This window comes from Globicephala melas, chromosome 6 (genome assembly GCF_963455315.2).
Source record: "Globicephala melas chromosome 6, mGloMel1.2, whole genome shotgun sequence".
NCBI classification, from domain to species: Eukaryota; Metazoa; Chordata; class Mammalia; order Artiodactyla; family Delphinidae; genus Globicephala; species Globicephala melas.
Genome location: NC_083319.1, coordinates 103632276 through 103654072, shown reverse-complemented (window position 1 = coordinate 103654072; position 21797 = coordinate 103632276). Strand labels below are relative to the sequence as shown.

Sequence of the window (21797 nt, the reverse complement as noted above, 5' to 3'; positions counted from 1 at the left end):
TGCAAAGAACAGGGGCTAGGAATTCATTGCTGGGTCCATCTAGAGGCTATCAGCTCCTGGGACAGGCTGACTCAGCGGTCATTGGGCAATTTGTTCTAAATCTTGCACCAACTCACCCACCAGTGAAAAAATCCGGATCCACGTGGATCACACCCCACAGAGAACCAGAAACAAACCAGAGAGGTCAGAGTGCTCCCTTGCTGACAGAGAAAGAAAGACACATGGGGAGAGATAAAGGAATCAAAAAAGAATGAGGGGTCCGGGGGAGGGAGAGAGAGACACCAAGAAAGTGGTACAGAGACCAGGAGAAAGCTAGAAGAAAGTCAAGAGAGAAATGGAGACACCGAGCTGGAGACATGCAAAGAGGCAATCGGGTTGGGAAATAAAATGGGGAAAGAGGGAGGAAGGAAGAAAGGAGGGAGGGAGGGAGAACTCTTCTATGATACTCATGTTCTGATCCAGCCAAGACCCACCCCAAGTCCACTACACAGGATCAGGCTTTCTTTCTGTAAGTGGAGCTACACTCCCAAGCACAGACCACGTGTTGTGACTACCCGTACTCACAGTCAAAGGCAGGTTCAGTAGGGCTGTGCTGCATTCATAATGCATTAAGGTGCTCACAGCACATCTCCTGGAAGCAGCACTTAGTAAATTAGTTTCCAAGAACCTTCCCGCTGGAACAGAGGACCAGCCTCAGCCCAGAATATATCGCTGTAATCTACAAAGAGCCACTCCAGCACAAGGAGAACAGGACACGAGGGCGGCCAGGGCGAAATCCCCATCCTACGCCCCCATGAGACTCACTCACACACCCCAGCGGAAATCACTACCAGCCACGGAGGGGAACGGTGCTGAGCCATAGAAGGTCCCCCAGGATTCTGCGGCGCATGGACGGACGTCATCTGTGTATGTGCCTGGTCCATTTAGACGGCGTCAAACGAACTCCAACTTTTCTACGGAAGTGGGGGCAGGAGGCGAGTGTGCCCGTCCACCCACCCTGCTTAAATAGACGCCAACATGGCCGCGGCCCCGGAACACAGCGAGAAACTGGAGCTCCCCGCCGCGCCCAGCTGTAATTAGGTTAATGCTGGAACGTGAGGAGAGCAGAACGACCCACTTGGCAGGAGGGGTTGGAAAAGCAGCCCTCCCCCTCCCTCCTCCCCCTCCCCCCTGGAACCCGCGCGCAGTCAGACCGCAGGCGGCACTTACCCTTTTTCCGGGCCTGGGCGATGACTTCCGCGGCACTCTTGCTCATCACCTTGGTGATGTACAGGGGGCAGTTGGTCTGGTTGGCTATGGTGATGGAACGGTTCACGGCTTCGGCCTCGACCTGCAGTAGAGCATCCAGGCGTGAGAACTGCACCCACACTCAGCCTGTCCCCTGAGCCCGTCTCTACCCTCCTCCCACCGGGAGAGGCCACGGTGAACCACAGACCCCTGTGTCCTCAGGGCTCTACCCTGAGTGGCACTGCAGGCGGGGGAGGTGACGTGCCCAGTGTCACTCAATATTGATTGGTTGAAAGGATGGGGCAATTCCTTCCTGGCCCTTGTGGATGGTTCTAAGCGTGGTCGGCATCGGCTGGGGTCTGTAAGACATGCAGATTCTCAGGTGCCTCGGGCCCTTCCCCAGACCCACAGGATCAGTAACTCTGGGGGTGGGACCCAGAAATGTGGCTCTTATGGACCCCAGGTGATGTTTACACTTGCTAATGTTGGAGAACCACCATGCTTGGAAACCAGTGGCTCCCAGTTTGGTGCATTCACTCCAGGGGCATGGTCTCCAGTCAAAACATTCAGTGATGAATTTTTGAGTTGGGCTTCTGTCCCACACCCACAGATGAAGCCAGCATCATCTAAGAAACAATGCGACCTCACAGGGCTCTGGGAACGGAGCAGGCAGATTTGTGTAAACCAAAGGCCCCTCTGTATAGGCAAACCGCATCATCGCCAGCCACAGACTGGTACACCCTTCAGCACGAGATGGGAGGGCTGCTCTAACCAGAAACCTGATGCTTTAAGCATGATGCTTCAGCGAATGAGGTTCCAAAGACCCCAAGGGATTACTGCTAAATAACCCCCAGGGATTACCGATCAGGTGAGACTAGTTCTTAGACCGTTACACCGTACAGGGGAATCAGCAGTGTGTGCTTGGCATGAGCAGCTGAAGGGGCAAGTGAGACGATGTAACAGAGGACCTCAGAAAGCCTTTTGCTCCCTCCCGATTCCTGGCAAAAAGGCTGGCTTCAACTCTTCCAGGCAAGGGACTGGGTCTTCCTTGGTTTGTTGCATCCTCTGGGCAGTTCTCCCGGGGTAGCACCTGGTACCCAGCAGGTGCTCAAAAATGTTTACTGAGCAAATAAGTGACTTCATTTTGGGTTAATGGTTAAAGCTAGGCTGTTCCATAAAGAGCTGCTACTTTTCATAAGAAATGACCGAGCTCTGGACTGAATCGTCTTAGCTAACCAGTCTCTACGGCAGCTCGGCCAAGAGCTGAAGTTCCGCAACTGCGCTAAGGGGTGATGTAATTTAATATACGAGGACATCCTTCACATTTGGTCTCTTGGGCTTCAACTATGTGAAGCGAGATGTCTCGAGACGCAAAGGCAAACCAAACAGCTCTTGAAAAAGCTCATTAAACATCCAAGTGTTTTTAATTCCTGGCATAGCTGAACAATCGGCCTCCGCTCTCCTGGGCTCCAGTTGCAACACAAGGGCCTCTAGCCCAGGCAGCACAGAGGAGGGACGTCTTGCATCTCTGCGGTCACCATAAAAGTCCACAGGGTGAAATGCAAACAGGACGCCACTAGAATCTGCATGGCTTCCAGGGGTGCAGGTGACTGCCCAAATTCACTGTCCCAACCCAGACTCTTCTGAAAGCGAACAGAGGCGCTATTCATAACTTCACGGGGCAACGGGTTTGGACCCTGGGTGAACCAGAATGCACAGTCATGCTGATTAGGGAGTAAATGGAGCAGAAATGCCAGTTCTAGGGGGCCCTACCCTGGAGCACTGGCTTCTGTGAAGACTGCTTTGGTGGGAGAATCTGGGCCCCAGGGCCCTGTCTGGATTGGCTCATCCGCTGGAAGGTGAGCTCTGAGCCCTCCCCACCCCGCAGTCGGGCAACTGCCGTGAGGGCAGAGGCTCTAAGGTCACCTCGCGGAGAGAGAAGGTCATGTAAACCCCACGTCTCCACGTTTCACCCAGACCATGGAAGGATCCACGTGTACCGTTCTGGTGCCCATGTGTATGCCTCCGCTATTAACATAAACTGTCTCACACACAGTGAACTCTGGCTTCAATATTATGACAACGGTATTCCAGTTTAAACACAAAATTTTGTATTTGTCTCCTTACAAAGCTGTCAGGGATTTAGGGGGTCACCTAAGCCCTGGTTTCTGGTTTTAAAGATGGACCACCCCAAGGTCCAGGGAGCAAAGCAACCTATACAGGCACGCACAGAAGTGTCAGTACACGACACTCCCCTTGCGGCCCAGGTCCCCAGCTGTCTGCATACCCCAGCCATCCCATGCTTCAAGGCCCAGTTAGGAGGCTCCCTCCTCCATCAAGAATTCTGTCACCCTTACCTCCAGTGCCCCACTCTCCTCCCAGACACCAGTCTTTGTGTGTGTGTGTGTGTGTGTGTGTGTGTGTGTGTGTGTGTTCTGTGCCACATCACATGGCTTGCGGGATCTCAGTTCCCCGACCAGGGACTGAACCCAGGCCACAGCAGTGAAAGCCAGAATCCTAACCACTAGGCCACAGGGGAACTCCCCAGACACCTGTCTTACAGCTGTAACTGGCTCAGAACTCCATCACATGCCACGCCCCTACTTACTCTGCATCTCCCCCTTCCTCCCCAGCTTGTCTGCAATCCCTCTCAGAAGGGACCACTTTCTCATCCACTTCTATGTCCCTCACAGGCCTCCATCATAACACGTGCTTGGGTACCACTGACGGACAGGAGGTTTCTAGATTTCCACATCCCCTATCGTCTCCTTTTCGATCTTCTCAGCTGAAAACTGGGGGAAATCCGACTGGCAGTCTCACACGGTTGGGTTGGAAAGGCCAGCAGAAAGAAGAACAGGTTTTGTGTGGTTCAAGCACAAGTTAACCATCATGATGCTGGCGATGGCTATAAAACCAGGAAGGAACCACATTTTTGTATGTTCTTAACCGTTTCTTGCGCACTGGCGACATCCCCTTACCGGACTCTAAAGCTCAGTTCCCTCAGGATGCGTGCATGTTTTATCCTCTTTGTCTTTTACAGAGGGTTTAACACGCTGTTAACAGATCCCTGGCGATGAACTAAAAAACCACCCCCAGCAGCCAAAGGAGAAGGGGGCGGCTGGCGCCTGGCAGCTCACGGGGCTGACCTAGAGGTGCACCTGCTCAGGGGAAGCACCGCATGCTGGGCCCGGCCTAGAGTCGGTGCCTCTGAATCAGCTGAGAGGCAGGTGACCGTGGAAAGCAGACAGAAAAGAAAGTCCCCAAAGCAGCCTCTCGTGAGACCACGGGACCCTCCCAAGGAGCCAGAAGCTCCCCGTGTTGGAGCGTTGCCGCTCTGCCAGCCCCTAAAGGAGCCTTCCCAATCTACGGCTGGGGGTTCGGAGGTTCGCAGTGCAACCGCGGCTACGAGAGGAGTCTCCCGGGCCTCAAAGTGGAAAAACAGGTTTGATGTTTGTGGTCAAAATAGCAACCAGGACCCCTCTCCTCTGACAGCTTTGGCCTGTTCAGTAAACCCAGGGCGGGCTTGCTTTCTATGTGGGGTTTGCAGGGACCTGGGGATGCAAAGCAGACGGTGGGAGAGACGGAAACAAGCCCCAGGGAAGGCTCTGAAATGGAAACAAGGGCGCGGCTCTCACGAGGAGCCCCGGGTATCAGGAAGAGGGGCGTTTGCTTTTCTCAGAGGACGATACCCTCTTCCTCTTCCCAGCTGATCCAGCCCAGCCACCGGATGAGGTGAGAGTCCACTTTCCAATGAAGCCCAGCCCCAGGTGTCACCACCTGGTTACACAGGCCCGCTGGCTTCCCACTGAGCTTGGGTTCCGGGGTGTGTGTGTGTACACACTGAGGGGTCGGGAGGGCAGGCAGGATACCGCTTGCACTTTAACTTCACACCCCCGTGATTTCTTTACACGAGACACGCTTCACTGCAGGACACCTCCAGGCAGCACCACACACAGGCAGCAGAATGGAATGGGTCCCCTGGAGCCAGCCGTGCAATGGACTGAATGGCGCCCCCTGGAGTTGTGAGAAGGAGGCTGTGTTGCGTTGCCCTCACAGGACGCTCTAAAGCTGAAATGTGGGCTGTTACGCAGTGTCTGGCACCTCTGGGTACTCAGGAAATGCTAGCTCCCAGTGGGGCTTACAAGGAAAAGAAGGGAGAGGCAGCCCTCTGCCCCTCCTGGAGACCTTGCAGCTCCAAGGCCGGATCCCAAAACTGTTTCAAGACTGAACGCAGGGCCAGCCACCTCCAAGGGTGGGCCTGGGGACCGTCATGCCTGCGCCGCCCTTCCCACTCCCACAGCTTTATCCGGGGAGATGCGGTTAAAATGATCACAGAGGCCAGCCTTGAAGGGGAAACAAAGGCACAGAAAGGAATCTTCAGAGTACCTGTGCAAGCACCCCTCTCACCCAGCAACTCCCTCCACCTGTTTCCAGGAGGAAAAATCCTAATTTTAAGTCACCATCCGCTCCCGTGATGATTTTATCTGCCCCCTCTGCCTGTCTCTTTTCCTGGAAGGACAAAAATCTGTTCATTTCCATGAGACCCCCAGCATCCTCTGCTCAGAGCTGCCAAGTCCTCCAACGCCTGCCCTTGAGCCTTTCCTTAAAGAGCCTGAAAAGCATTCAGAGGCCACAGATTCTAATTTAGAAAAACAGGTTCTCTGTCCCGTAAGATGTGAGCACCACCTTCTCACTCACAAGCCTTGCCACCCAGGACAGTGACTCTCAACGTCGGGGCCAGCGAGAACCCTGCTCTGAATTTTCCCTCCTCAATTTTGAAAGATTCTGTCTACCACACTCTGCTGATTATGTTATACCCTGTGCAGACTTATCATGGAAAAACTTACGGTCCCCCTTCTGCTTTCTAGACACTTAGAAGAGCTGTTATGGTAAGATTCTGAAGGCCCTGGCTTATGAAACACAAAACCCCAACTGCTGGATGCTAATAAAAAGCTGTTTGTGTCTGTCTACCCAAGAAAGGGCTTGAAGAATTAGAGACAGAAAGAGGAGTCTTTAGGCTAAACAAGCCACACTGCTTTACCCCACAGCACAGTCTAACCCTTCACTTCGCCTGTGTAGACACTTCTCAGGGGGTGATGTGACTTCTCAGAGGGACCAAAATCAGCACCCGAGAAGCCCAATTCTCAACAGGCAGGAAGTGGGTTCTCTGTGGCTCTGGTGGCGCCCACCCCAGAACAAGGATTCATGCATTCCGTCCAACAGACGCTCACCTCCTCGGGCCGGCTCAGCACATGTCCCTCAGGGCCCGTGATGCCCAGATCCAGGATCCTCTGCTGCTCCTGCAATGTTTAAAGAAAAGCAGACTTTCAGGGAGAGCTGGACCCCAGATGGCTCTGACTGCTGAGACGTGGGTAAAAATTACTCGGGCAAGACCTCAAAATGGCACGCTGGGGCTTCCCTGGTGGCGCAGTGGTTGAGAGTCCACCTGCCGATGCAGGGGACGCGGGTTCGTGCCCCGGTCCGGGAAGATCCCGCATGCCGCGGAGCGGCTGGGCCCGTGAGCCATGGCCACTGGGCCTGCGCGTCCGGAGCCTGTGCTCCGCAACGGGAGAGGCCGCAACGGTGAGAGGCCCGCGTACCGAAGAAAAAACTGGCACGCTGACCACTTAGCTCTCATCCCAAGACCCCACGAAGAGAGGGCACGGTACCCTGCTTCCACTGCTGCCCGAGCTATGACAGATCAGTTACAGCCTCCCAAATATGTGCAGCTGTCCCCTGGGATGCCGAAAGCCAATGTGTCCCCAGCCCTGGGCTACAGTGTAAGATATCTATACGTGGACATCCACAGGCAGCCGCGTCACAGCGCTGAGAGGAAGGACTTCTCTGTGGAAAGGCTACACGTCCTACAGAAGATGCCGAGCGGCACGTGCGTCCCCAACATTCACGCTGTCAGTGAGGCTGTTTGTACAGTCCTACTGGGTCACTCCGCTTTTCCCCACCGGAGCTGAGCTACGGAAGCTGCTCCACTCTCGAGCCTGCCTCTCACCCTGTGGGTCACGTCGAGGTGATGAAGAGAAAGCACATACCTCTGCGATGATGTCGCCGTTTTCCGCGTGGACTTGAGCAATCGCTCCAATGTCCCGGATCACACTCAGGACTTCATAGATCTGAGAGAGGGAGGGGGTGGGATCAGAGACAGGGACCTCTGTCTTCCTGGTCACAAGTACAACACCTCCCTGACAGCCACAGGGACCAGCACAGGGACCCCTCGCTGCTTCTGACACTCCCGAGGCCAGTGGTAATTAACAGATAATTAACAGAGGCAGGGTAACCTAAAAGGGCTTGAATTAGGAGAAGCTCTCGGGTGACACCTTCTCTGCACCAGGTTTGCTGAAGAGGGTCGGGGAACACCTCTCGGCCACACTGGCCCACGGCAGGTGGCTGATTCCAGAGCTTGGTGGAACACCTGTCCTGGGGGACCAGGGCACTGGGTTCGTACCCTCCCTAAAGGGAGTTACATCCGGGGCTTCACCCACCAGCCATTTCCCGTGAGCACTCACTGGAGGCAGCTTTCAAGACAACAGCAGTGGTCCGAACATACCGAATGCCAGTGAGCGGGCTTTTCTTACCTGGGAATCCGTTAGCTGGAAGCGATCTTTGAAAGCCATGTACACGAGGAAGGAATTTACCCCTAGTGGACAGACAAAACAGAGAGGTGGAGACGTGACAAACAGATAAACCAATAATCTGGAAGAGAATAAGGAAGTAATAATATTGCGCATATGTATGCAGAGAGACAGAAAGAGGGAGAGACAAAGAGAGACAGAGATGGAGACAGAGAGAGAATGATAAAGCGAATGTGGTAAAATGTGAACAACGGGCGAATCTGGCAACAGGGTGCATAAGGATTCTTTATAGTATTTTTACAATTTTCTCTAAAGTTAAAACTGTATCAAAATTTTAAATTGCCCGTATCTCTACACCCATGTTCACAGCAGCATTACTCACAATAGCCAAAAGGTGGAAGCAAAATGTGTCTGTGGATGAATGGATAAACAAAATGTGGTCCAGCCACACAATGGGATATTATCCAGCCTCAAAAGGGAAGGGAATTCTGACACACGCTACACCATGGAGACGAGCCTCGAGGACATTCTGCTAAGGGGAATACGCCAGTCACAAAAGGACAAATACTGTAGGATTCCACCTACAGGCCAAATGCATAGACGCAGAAAGTAGAATGGGGGTTGCCAGGGGCTGGGAGGAGGCAGAAGGGGAAGTTATTGTTTAACGGGTACAGAGTTGCATTTTGGAACGATGAGAAAAGGTCTGCAGATGGATGGTGGCGACGGCTGCACAACAAGGTGAATGTCCTTAATGTCACTGAACTGCACACTTAAAAATGATGAAGATGGTAAAGTGTACACTCTGTTGTATTTTACCACAATTAAAAGTGAAAAGTTAAAAATAAAAGTTGTTCCTAACGGTTGTGACTTTAACAAGAAGATGAATTAGAAGACCCTGCAGATGAAGAGCTATAATAAATGTCGTTTCTCTGGTAAACCGATTGCCTTTCAGGCCGATTTTTAAGAAACGTTTTTTTTAACAAGAAAAGGGCTGTGAGTGTGACAAGCAGATGTCACAGTTCTCACCCTGGCATGTTAGGGTTCTTGCTTCCAGAGGCACCAGACCAAACATCCCTGCTCAACATTCATCACAATGGTAAACAACTGTACTGACAACCTGCTAGCCTTGGTGCTTAATTGAAGTTGTCGGGGATGCTGGAAGCTGCCTTGGTTCAGTGCCTCAGGACATCCCTGCCCTTGTCCCCTGCTAGGCAACAGTTGCTATGGGAACCCTCCACGCTGATGCGGAGTAAATTTATTACAAGTATTGAATCCATTTGAGTGTCGGTACTCTCAAAAGTGAGAAAGGTCAAGGGTTACCTAGTTGCAGTCACATAGGATTCATTCATGCTGCAATGAATCTTAAGGTATCTAACCCAATAGCCTCATGTGAGATTTTTTTTCCTAATTGAGACTCATAAAATTTAAGTGATTTGCCCAAGGTCATACTAGCTAGCTTCTGGAAAAGCAGACAGATAAACCCAAGACTCCAGATTTTTATTCTAGGCTTTTCCTACCAAATCTATGGATAGCTACCAGATCCATGCCTAGATGGATCATGCTCATGGCATTTCTGAGCTTAGCAGTCCCAGAACCCTAAAGCGTAGATACTTCCTGGACGATTAGGATCCAAAGAGGTCAACATGTTACCCCACATGACCTCCAGTCTATAGCCAAGGTCAAGGAGGCGCCCAAAGATGATGTGGTCTGGTAACACCACCCAAACCCCCAAGGTTCCTGTGGACATGAGGGTCCCAGAGGCACCTTGAGGTGGTTAAGATTTCCTCCAGCCTCCCTGGGAATCTTTCAGAACCCAATGCTTAGAATCTTCCCCCCAAGAATAGTCCTATGGACAAAGCCAGAGCCCACAGGTGGTCCCAGAGCCTCATCTCCCTCAAATCTACCCTGATTCTTCTGGGTCTGCAGGAAGAGACTGCTCAAGTCCTGTACTCAGGGTCCCGGGCTCTTTCCTAAGACCGCCCAGAATCCTCCCTGGGATATCCATGTTACCCTTTGAGGGCAAATCCCTCTCACAGCCTCCACTCTCCAGCCTGGCTGGCGCACACAGCTCGCTCACACCAGTAAGCTGTGACTGGCTGTCTGGCCACCTGCAATGAGCACGAGCTGCAGCCTAAGCCCTCCCTCCTGGCAGGCACGGGGATGCGGAAGGCATCGATCAGCACTCTTCCCAGAAGCTCTCCTTCAGGGCTCAGCCAGCTCGTGGGCTGAGAAGGAAACATCCCCAGAAGGCGCCGGGGCAGCACAACCTACCGTGGTCCTTCACCAGGGTCTCCATCTCCTCCTGGATGCCCTTGTGCCACTCGGTGATGTCCACGTGCAGAGAGTAGTCGCAGCAGGACTTGCTGTCGGCCCATTCCCTCCACTGGTCGAAGGCAGCCAGCAGGCTGGTCCCAGGCTCGGGAACCACATGGTCAACTAGAAAGGAACAGACATGCATCATCACCAACGGGAGCTTCAAGGGTTGCGGGCCAGCAGCTGTTTCCCCATTTCGACCCTGAACAAGGGCTTCTTGGGTTCAAAATTGAGATGGTGATCTCTACAACCAGATTCTAAGAATCCACTTAAGCCAGCCGACTACCCAAGAAGGAGAAAGCAGAAACTTGGCACGGCACGACTCCTCCAGTGAAACCACGCACGACCTGCCCTGATCTGATTTCCCAGCTCAAAACCGCTGAAAGCACAGAGCTCGGGCACATTTCAAGGACAATGAGTCCTTACGGACAATGGCAGTGTCAGATGGCTGGCCAGAGCCGGCAAGCCCTTCCTTGTGTTGATAGCTGGCTCGTGAGACGCCCCCTACCAGACGGCAAGGAACTTGAGGATGCTGGACCGGAGCCATGCAGACTGGGCCTTTTAGAAGTTCCCCGGCATATCCACTCTCTCATCACCACTCGGATTTCTGCGGCATAATACCACTTTGTAATTTAAGGGAGATCTTTCATCCTACGAGTTCAAAGCATTTTAAAACTGCGGTTATTGTTATATTATTATTGAGGTAGGCTGATACGGAGGACAGAGGCCTCTGGAGTCAGGCTCACCTGAGTCTCTTTCTTGCCTCCACCCCCCACCAGCAAGGTGAGCCACTTAATCTCCACCACCCTGAGTTTCTGTGCTGGTTTAAAATAGGGATATTACGTACCTCATACATTTGTTATGAGGACTCAATGAGACGGCATGTCAACCTTGTGTCACTCCCCAATTTAAATCCTCCAATGGCTTCCCCTTACTCTTCAGATAAAAATTAAAGTTCTCAACAAGGTCCTCAAGATCTTGGCTTGGCCCCTGCCTACCTCTACAAATCACCCTGGACCACCTACCCCTTGCACTCTGATCTCCAAATACACAGGCCATCTTTCAGCCTCCTCCCTTCTGCCACATGGCCTTTGCACATGTTGTCTCTCCTAGGTCCTGAAGAGCTCTTGCCCAGTTACCATGATTATTATTACTCATCTTCTGCACAGAGACACTGAAATACAAACTGAAATGACGTGTCCAAGGTTGAATCAAACTTACATAACCAAGAAGACGAAACCCAGGACTCTTGATGCCTAAAGCAATGAATCATTCCTCTAAATATTAGATTTTCTACACCCAGGTAAGCAGTTCTCAGCTAAGAAAATGCCAGCCCAGGCAATGCTAGTGAGCTCAGATTTCTGAAGTGGATCAAATCTTGCAGACGCTGCTCAACTGTAATCAGCTGAGCTTGGCTTCATATGCTTGAAAATACGGACATCTAGGCTGAATTTTCTTTTGACAAAATTTACTTTTTATAAGTAGTAGTATATGTAATTAAATGGGTAAATACATCGCTGGTATTGTAATACATATAACATATAATGTTACCTAACAAAAGCAATGAGCATATACACTTCTAATACGAGTCTGTTCCATCTGTAAAATACTAACATAGAAACTCTGACAAAGTGATTTCAAGTTTTCTTCTTAAATTGTGTCCCCCTGCCCCTGGCAAAAAGAAAAAAAAAAAGAAAAAGAAAAAAAGGATGAAAACCTGACTTTGTAGCAATCACAGTTTGGGCAGTATCTCCCTAGTCACGCCCCTGGTTTCATCACCTGTCCTCCTCAAAAAAGCCTTTGGTAGCTGTCCACCATCTCTAGAGTGAAATTCTAACTCCTTTTCTTGGTTCCTCCAAAAAGCCTTTGGTAGCTGTCCACCATCTCTAGAGTGAAATTCTAACTCCTTTTCTTGGTCCTGAAGATCGGTCCCTGCTCATCTCTCCAACATAATCTCTGCCACCTACCCCCTGCTCACCACCTTCAGGCCACCCCAGCCTTACTTCACTCTTTGACCTGCCCAACTCCCCGACCTCCAGGCCTTTGCACAAGCAGTGCTCTTTCTTTGGAAATCCATTCACCTTGCTCTTTCCTTGGGCATCTCGTTTTTCTCCCTCTGATTGGGTTAAATGTCACCATCCCAGGGTCGTACCCCCATGTGCAGTAGTTTCTGCATCGTTTCCGTACTTTACTCTCTGATTCTCCCCCTCCCATCCCCTGTCGCTGGGATGTAAACTCCCTCAGAGCAGGGGGTAGGTGCCTAGACATAGGAAGTGCTCAATACCTATTTTCAACAAATGAATGAATGCTCCCTTCCAGCTCCCACGCCACCCTGCAAGATCAGGACATGCCCTCCTGGGAACACAATCAGAATTTTCCTGCTCAACTCCAAGCATAGGTAAGATCATCGGGTGCTATGCTCCTTGAAGTTCAGGGTGTATAAAAATTATCTTGAGAGCTTATTAAAACCCAGGTTCCGGGCTTCCCTGGTGGCACAGTGGTTGAGAGCCCGCCTGCCGATGCAGGGGACACGGGTTCGTGCCCCGGTGCGGGAAGATCCCACATGCCGCAGAGCAGCTGGGCCCGTGAGCCATGGCCGCTGAGCCTGCGCGTCCGGAGCTTGTGCTCCGCAACGGGAGAGGCCACAACAGCGAGAGGCCCGCGTACCGCAAAAAACCCCCCAAAAACCCAGGTTCCTTGACATCACCCCCAGACTTTCGGATTCTGTAGGTCTGGGCTGGGACCTGAGAACCTGAACTTTTAATAAGCTCCCTGGGAGCTTCCACTCTGAGCATCAGTAACTGAGGGCAAATCTTTTCCCACTGATTTCTTCTGCCAAACCGCCATTCACTCATGCCCACTTTGCCATCAGGGTCCTGTTTACTACACAACAGCATTATCACTGACCAAAAATATCTGGTTCTCTATATATCCAAAAGCAGCTCCTAGAGTTATGAACCCTTGAACACTCAGGACACAGGCAAAGTTGAGGGCTTCAGGGAAATAAACATATTTCCTCCAAGGGCTAATGACACTCAGAAACGTGTCCATGAAAAGCCTCCACATGTTTTCCCACAGTTCTCTTTAAATAGAAGCTCTCCCGGGAAGAGCTGCTCCAGGGAACAGGGCAGAGCATCATACTCATTTCCGGAGGGAGCAGAGATTCTCCTCTGAGGACAAAGCCTGGAAATGACTTGCATGGAACTCACAGCCCTTTTCCCTGGTGACTTTCCTAAGCCATCTGTCCCTACGAGAGCCTGGCTTCTGCCTGACAGTTGACTTCTCTCCGCTTTTGTAAGACGTGAGGGACAGCTCATCAACCCAGCCTGGCATCAGAACCGGAAAGGATGGCCTTTGGGGTCGGTGAACCCCAAGTTCTGATTCTGACTCCTGCTGCCTCACCCCCCTGCCGTGTGTATTCCTTGGGACCCTCCTCTCTTCACACGTAAAACGCGGGCATGAAACAACCACCGTTGAGTGCAGGGCTGTAAGAAGTTCAAGAAAGCGTGTGAAAGCACCTGGCAAAACATCTGGCACACGCCGAGTCTTCATCCCCTCGGGATGAGCCATCGGAAACACCACTGTGGTTTCAGGAGGAGGCCTGTGAACCTGGTTTATGAGACAGCCAAGAAGATGCCCCAGGACGGCGGCCCGAACTGAGGGGTTCCAACCAGCGTCCAGAAGTGCTTGTAGTTAGAAGACACCAGCTCTTTCCAAAGGACTGTTATTACTTCTCTTAAAACTGTCAAAGGACCCTACTTTTTTTTAACAGCTTGACTGAGATATAATTCACATACCAGCCGATTCACTCATTTCAACTGTTGAATTTTTAGTCTCGTCAGAGTTACACAGCCATCACCACAATCTAATTGTAGAACATCGCCCAAAAGAGAAACCCCATCGCCGTCAACTGCCCCTCCCCACACCCTCCCGTCTCTGCTACTCCCGGCCCAAAGCAACCGCTAATTTGCTATCCGTGTCTATGGATATGTCATATAAAAAGAATCATACAATATGTGGTCTTTTGTGTCTGGCTTCTTTCGCTTAGCATAGCGTTTTCAAGGCTCATCCACCGTCGCATGTACCAGCACTTCGTTCCTTTTTATTGCCTTGAGTGGTTTGGGTACTCTGTTGTTACGTTTATTGGATATCGGCAAAGTGTTAACAGCACGTAAACATGCTGCTCCTGGAAAATTCAAATCTAGGACCTCTTTGGAGTTTGTAGTGTTTAAAAGACCCTATTGTTTAAACGTCTTATAGTAACTGTAGATTCACAGGCAGTTGTAAGAAACGATACAGACAGATGCTCAGACCCTCCACCCAGTGACACCCCCCCAGCCAGGGGTGATGTCTTGCTAACCTGAGTACAACATCACACCTAGAAAGTCAGCCCTGACATAATCCAAGACCCCAGATTTTTTAAAAGCCAGCGGTTAGTGTTTCTGATCAATCTGCATGGGGCCCTTCGTACTCAGAACACATAGAGATGGTAGACAATCACCACCGCAGGTCTGCTGGGGGGAGAAGCAGGTAAAGCAGGAGAAAGATGAGGGGGTGGTCAGCCCTGCCGGGTCCCCGCTCGGGCCCTCCCCCTGCCTCTCCGAAGCCTCACCCACAGATCCCTGTAGGGGCAGGTCTAGAATCTCCTGCAGTCGGTACACACACCACCAGCGCTCCCTGGGGCCGCTCTTGAAACTATCAGAACTGCCCATCACCAGCCTCCCCTTCCAGAATCAGCACTGCCTCATCCTCCAGGCCCTGCATTTAACTGTGTGTGTGCGCGCGCGCGTTGGCCTCACCCATTTCCATCTTAGATAAATTAATGGACTTGAATTCAAAGCAAACCATCAGGGAGATAACAACACAAACCGCCGCTGAGTTTCGGGGCTGGCGTCTACTCAGCGAAATGCCAGGTGCCCTAGTCAGCAGGGAATGGCTTTTGTTGGTAGAGAGATAAGAGCCTTTGGGGAGCCCAGCCTGACAGTTTCGTTCTGAAAAAAGGCAGAAAGGGAAGAGAAAGCACCTATGCCTGGGGATAGGAGAGGGACACATAGGAGAGGTAATGCTTGAGCTCCTGACCGGTCCTGCCACCTCCTCAGCATGTGACTGTGGGCAAGATATTCAGCCTCCGTGGACTTGAGATTCCTCATCTGTAAAATGGGGTTAATACTAGTACCTAAGCCACAGAGTTCTAGTGAGGTGTAAATGAGTCAATATGGGAACTACTCCGAAGAGTGCCTGCTACAGGAACACGCTGAAAAAGACCAGCAGGTAGACAAAGTTACATTCCTTCATAAGGAAAACTCCCACATAAATCCCTTTGTGAAGCATTAAGGTGCTCTAAAGCACGTGCTTCCAGGGCTAACTACTCGCCTTGCACAAATACACTGCTTCTCCCACAACGCAAGGAAGCGTTTTCCTAAGAGCTGGAACTATCTAGAACATTTTTTCTTATATAAATTTATTTAGGTATCATTTACTTTTGGCTGCGTTGGGTCTTCGTTGCTGCGCGCGGGCTTTCTCTAGTGGCGGCAAGAGGGAGCTACTCTTCGTTGCGGTGCGCGGGATTCTCATTGGGGTGGCTTCTCTTGTTGCGGAGCACGGGCTCTAGGCACGCGGACTTCAGTAGTTGCAGCACATGGGCTCAGTAGTTGTGGCACATGGGCTTAGTTGCTCCACGGTGTGTGGGATCTTCCTGGACCAGGGCTCGAACCCGTGTCCCCTGCATTGGCAGGCAGACTCCTAACCGCTGTGACACCAGGGAAGCCCCTAGAACAATTTGTGCCTGGTTTTCTCATCTACAAGCCGGCGATAAAAATGCACCTCACCGCATTTTTGTGAGCGCTCAATACGACGTAGTCTACCAGGTGCTGGTCAGATATGACCAATTACCATTCGTATTCTCTTCTCTGTGTCCCCCAAAGCATTAATTAAGCAGGAAGACTGGCACACAGAAGGCGCTCAATAAGCACAGGAGAGACCAAACATCACACGTGCCTCTAGCAAGCAAGGCCTCGGCCATCTCGAGGACTGGACCACTCTTCCTCCCAGGGGCCCAGCCATGGGACTCTGCGAATGCACACACCCAGCTTAGGACCCCTACCCTCCACCAAAGTCCTTGTCACACACAGCAATCCCTTCCATCCCCCACAGAGACTCACCACAGCGACTGGGACATCCCAGCCCTCCTGAATGCATGCCGGCAAGGGGCCCCCAGCCTTAGGCTAGCCCTGGCCAAAGAAAGGAACAACAAACTCAAGCGTCATTCACGGACTCTGAAGATGCGAGGAATGGCAAAAATAATGAATATTCATCAAGTGCTTCCCACGTGTCCAGGACTAAGCTGTGCATCTTCCTTGGATTATCCCCCTCGATCCTCACACCAGACCCCTGCAGGAGGAGCCATGGTGGCCTGAGTTTTCAGTTAAAGGAGCTGAGGGACAGTGAGGTTGAGTCAGCTGCTCACGTTACTTAGAACGCACGGGGCAGAGGGCCCGGCCTGCAGGAGGTGAGCAACGTCACGGCACCTGGGCTGCAGCCCTGCAAGGCCCTGGGCAGAACTCTGGAAGGTGGGCCATAACGTGGCCTTAGCTGGCACAGGTGAACTGTGACCCCAGATGGGAGACTCCAGAGCCCCTGTTCAGCCACTCCTGCTTAAAAGCAAGCCGGGAGGGGTGGCTCATTGAGAATTAAAGTGCCGTCTTATAACGGCAGCAAGCAATTCAATAATTCAATAAACAGAGAAGAGAACCGTGTCATTAGCCTAACAATCGCAGGCAGACCAACTGCTCGAACCTTGAGGCACTGGGGTCATCCCCTAATTTCTCTCTTTCCCGAACTTCCTTTAATGTAATCTTGTCTTTAAAACTAAACGAGTATATTCATATGAAGTAAGTCGAGCCATAAGAAACCGTTCAGTGTCCAGTGATCGCTGGTAGAATCGTTAAGCCAGATCTGGGGGGAATAAGGGCTGAGGCAGGAGCCAGGAAAATGTATTTATAAAACAAACAAACAACCTCTTAGGTGATCTTATGATCAGCCAGCTTTGGAGGAAATAAACCACGCTCCTGAAATACTTAAAATCTATTTGGGAAAAAAATACATTAAACGGTTCACATAAGGGTACCTCCCTGGCGGTCCGGTGGTTAAGACTCCGTGCTTCCACTGCAGGGGGCATGGGTTCAATCCCTGGTCAGGGAACTGAGATCCCACATGCCACACAGTGCGGCCAGAAATAGATAAATAAAAAGAAAGTCCATTAAAAAAAATATTTTTAAATCAACATTAAATAAAAGGTACATATAGGAATGACTCTGCTCCCTCCTTGGGCTACTGCTCTCTTCCTGCCCTGTCCTTCCCACCAAGCTCCGGAAAGGGCTGAATCTCTGTCAACGCCCCATGTCCCAGCCTCCCTTTCACACCCACTGCACCCCTATCTATCCCCTGCCTGAACATGCTCCAGATTCATCCCAACCCCGTCCCCACCACCTCAGTGTGACCACCCACAGCACCACGGACCCTGCTTCCAGACAGCACTCTGCAAGTTTCCTGTGTCTCAACTCTTCCTGTGTCTTGGGCTCAACACTCACTGGTGGATGGATCTGGGGACCCGGGCCCTCTTCGGTCTCCGGCAAATCCCCGTGACCAGCAGCTGGAGAAGCAGGTGGGACCCCCATGCTGCGGCACCTGTAAGGGTGGCTCCTGCTGCCCCAAAAGAGCTGCCCATCCAGAAGCTGCAAGCGGGCACCTGGAGCTCCCCACACCTGCAGCCCATGCCCCCTGCCCACCAGATTTCCCTTCCCGTGGCCTGGGCCTGGTGGAATGAGGTTGCCCCTTGCTCCCAGGCTGCTGGAAGGTAGTAACCCTGGGAGCCCAGGAATCAGAGCTGGAGACAGAGGGTGAGAAAGGAAAGGTGCGGAGCAGGGCAGAGGGAAGACCCAGATTCCAAACCCAGTGTTAGTTCTGATTCTAACGATGATCTTGGAAAGGCCTCTTGGCTTCATTCCACTTTCACAATTTAGCACAAAGCATAACCAAAGCTTCCCACTTTAGGGAAACATATACACGCCTCCAGAAATTTTTTTTAAATAGGAAAGGGACAGTTAAATCATTTTCTAATGTCATACCATTTTATAATTTCGTACCACTGTTTGTATTTATTTGAGAGCCACAATATCAACCTCACCTCGGTATAGCTCTGTAGTGGTTCACCAAGTGCTCTCACATGCCTTATCTTGTGTGATGCTCAAACCAGGCAGGCAGGGTGGGTTCACAATGCTTGCACCACAGATGAGGAAATGGGGGCCATGGGACGTGCCTGCAGAGCTCGAATCCCAACCCGCCTTGTTTGACAGCCTTTACTCACCATCACCTTCTTGGCATATCTACGAATAGCACGCACCTCAACTTTCCAAACCTAAACCCTTTTCTATCATCAAAAACATATGCAGTTTCACTTAAGTGGGCAGCTAATGAACTGAACCTGGTGGGCAGAGGGGATACAGCCAATGTGGGTCATTGAAATTCAATTTGGGGCGCCAGGTAAGAGCTTGTCAAAATGTCAGCACCTTGTAAAACCTTTTTCTTTGAGGCTTGGTATAGCTTGCCCACGGCCTCCTTGCATGTACGATCAAAGGCTGAGCTAATGAAATCTACGTGTGGCAATGAAGGGTCATTTATAACGTGTAAATCCTTTAAGAGGATTTATCAACCCAATGACGCGCAGAAATCCCCTCCTCGACTCATCGAAAGCAGACGTGGGGAGCCTGAGAGCCCATCTGTAGACAACGTGTGGGTCAACCTTCCAGGAAGGGGCCCACCAGAGTCGACCGGTGGACATGGGGAGGGAAGGAAGTGGAGTCGCTTTGCCAGACAGGGCTTTACTTCAAAGCCAGCCTCCGTGGACTCGACGGTTTGCTCTCCGCTCACTTGAAGTGGATGTGCGGAGTAGCGCCTGCAGGCAAGGCGTCATCAAGGCGCGAAAGGTGGCAACAAATCTGCAGCACTGCTTGACCACCAGGAGTGCTTAAAGGACTCCGTGGTCCGTGCACAACGATGGCACTAATTGCCCACGAGTTTTTTTACTAATTGCTTATTGATGTAAGCAAGTCCGGCAGACTCCACTTAAAGAGACTGTTAATGGCTACGATAAGGTTCAGATCCAGAGACCCTGAGAAATGGTTCTATCTTTTTACTGATGAGAAATCTGAGTCCCAGGGAAGTTTCAAAAGTCACTAAAGACACATAAAGTGATGTACCAGTACCAGAATTAATCCCAGGTCTGAATCCACAATCTGTCCTGTTTCCTTTACTTGTTTTATAACAGGATAAAATAGTACCGATAATCCCACCATCCTAATCATAACTGTTCATCTTTTTCTATATCATATTCCACAACTGTCATGTACATATGTTTTATGTGGGTGTAATCAAAAGCCCACTCACTCTTAACTGTGGCTTTTTTCTTAATACCATGTTGTCTCAGAGTCTTTGTAATTCCATTTTTTATGGGAACTATTCTCAGGAGAATCTATCACAACTTTCTTCACCATTCTCCTATGTTGAACCTATAGAGCGCTTCCAATTTTCCTCTCTCATACGTAATGTTTCTATGGACATATTCACGCAAATAACTTTCACCTTATGTTAAATGGTTTTCTCTGGAGAGGGTCCTAGAGTCAGAGTTCCTACAGTTCATAATACAGATGACCACGTTGCATTCCAAAGCATCATCACTTCCTACCGCCTCTAGCCACGCATCGGAACGTCACCCCAGGCAGTGCTGGTATTTTCACTTTATTTGCTTGCTATTTAAGGGAGTAAAAAACAAAGCTCTTTTCACTATTCTAGGCCATCTCTGTTTCAGATAAATGGCCACCTTCCAAGACCCAAGTAGGGGACTAAGTAATACATAAGAGAGCAGATCTACCAGCTGTACAAAGAGGTTACTGACAATTTAACCAGGATATGATGAAATGGCTAGGCCACCATCTTAGTTCTCCTGTGCCCTTATCTCTGCTCTTAGCTTTGTCAATCGGAGCCCTAAAATGATACCCCTAAGGGCGCCTTGTTAGGCCTTCAAGACAGAGGCAGGGCCGCAGCCCAGGCCCCCGGGCCCCAAGTGCAGGGACCGAAGCTGTGCTTTCTCTCAGCTCCATGTGGGCTCACAGACAGACGGACAGACACTTAATAGGAAATGCCAGCTCCGAAGCAGGATGATGAAATCGTGGCCCAGGGAGAAGGCAAGAAAAGCCAAAGGTGAAAATTCCAGCCAAACTCATTAGAAATCAAAGCTTCCAACTCCAGGCTCATGTAGAATTTCTCCAAGAGATGTTGAAATCGTTGGCTAACTGCTGGAGGGGGCTCTGTTTCCTGTAATTAGACAGGCATTCTGAGTCTCAGCCTGGAGTCAAGCCAGCTTTATGCCACCTCACACCCACCCACCGGTGGGAGAAACACAAAGTTCGCTTCAGGCACGTGTCTGGATCCTGGCATTCCTCTAAGCCGTCTGAAGTCCTGGGGGTTCTCATGGACTTCACCGGCCCTCGAGCTGGCTGGCTCTCAAATGCCCTGGTCGGACAACTGGGCCTCAACTCCACCGGCTAAGTACACTCGTGTTCATGAAAAAAACGTTAGAGCACCAGTAAGTTTTTAGAACCAGTTAACTTCTGTGTGGGAATGGTCTCCAGGGCTATAACTGTCCACACTGAATGTGCCGGAAACCCCACAGAGAGTGCACAGGTTCAGAGCCCCGGCTCCAAGCTCTCCTGTCTGGAGATGAATCTTGGCCGTGCCACTAACTATCTCTAGGGCCTTAGGCGAGTTACTTAAACCACCCACCCCCCTACCTCAGTTTCCCCATCTGCAAAATAAGTATAGCAACCATGGCTACCTCATAGCATAGGGGTCAAAAGCATGAACTCTGGGGTCAGACTGCCGAAGGTGGCACCCGGGCTCTGCCACCCACTAGCTATACAACTCAGGATCCTTCACCCTCTCTGGGCCTCAGTTTCCTTACCTGTGAGATGGAGATAACAGTACCTCCTCACATGGTTGTTATGAAATGGTGTTTCCAAAAGGCGTATATGAGTGGCCTGGCAGAGTAGGTCTTATACAAACATTCATTAAGTAAATTGAAAGTAAAATAGTATCATCTTGAGCATATAAGGCTGCTTGGCCTAAGTCCTGGCACAAAGTCAGTCTCCATAGGCTCGATCGTGCTTTGAGGTAGAATGTGAGGAGGGTCAGGGCTCGGGCGTCGCAGGGGCACGGAATCTAGGAGGCTGAGGGCACCCTTCAGGGCTGCTGGTGCGCCAGGTGGCAGGGGCAGGGCAGGGGGGAGCGGGGGGGAGTCAGGGTCAGGTGGAGGACCCATGAGGGGTTAACAGAGTGCGGGAAGGGAGCAGATAAAGACGTTATTGAGAGAAGGTCCAAGGTTCCCGGTGCCACAAGAAAGGACTGGAACTTTGAAGTGTTTATCTAGCTGAACAGTCTTCTGCATAAAACTAAATAAGACTAAAACAAGAAAACAAATCTGTCCTGTTTATACAGCAAGTAGGCAGGGGTCGTAAAATAAAAGACAGTAAATGCTAGAGCAGGAAGAGTCACAGAGACCCTCTGTCAAGACATAAATATAAACTTTTCACCTCCCAGGGAATCACCCTCCCCACC

General features: G+C 51.0%; 1 protein-coding gene across 2 annotated transcripts in view; it reads right to left on the bottom strand.

Moving 5' to 3' along the window:
- Nucleotides 1-21797, bottom strand: part of DPYSL2 (dihydropyrimidinase like 2) — a 115766-nt gene that overhangs the window by 21254 nt on the left and 72715 nt on the right. For both annotated transcript variants that reach the window (XM_060301269.2, XM_030879079.2), the window contains exons 4-8: nucleotides 10086-10250; nucleotides 7818-7879; nucleotides 7275-7355; nucleotides 6459-6527; nucleotides 1210-1330 (exon numbers count right to left, since the gene is read on the bottom strand). In XM_060301269.2, the coding sequence (XP_060157252.1) occupies nucleotides 1210-1330; nucleotides 6459-6527; nucleotides 7275-7355; nucleotides 7818-7879; nucleotides 10086-10250 (498 nt within the window). The remainder of the gene's footprint in view (nucleotides 1-1209; nucleotides 1331-6458; nucleotides 6528-7274; nucleotides 7356-7817; nucleotides 7880-10085; nucleotides 10251-21797) is intronic.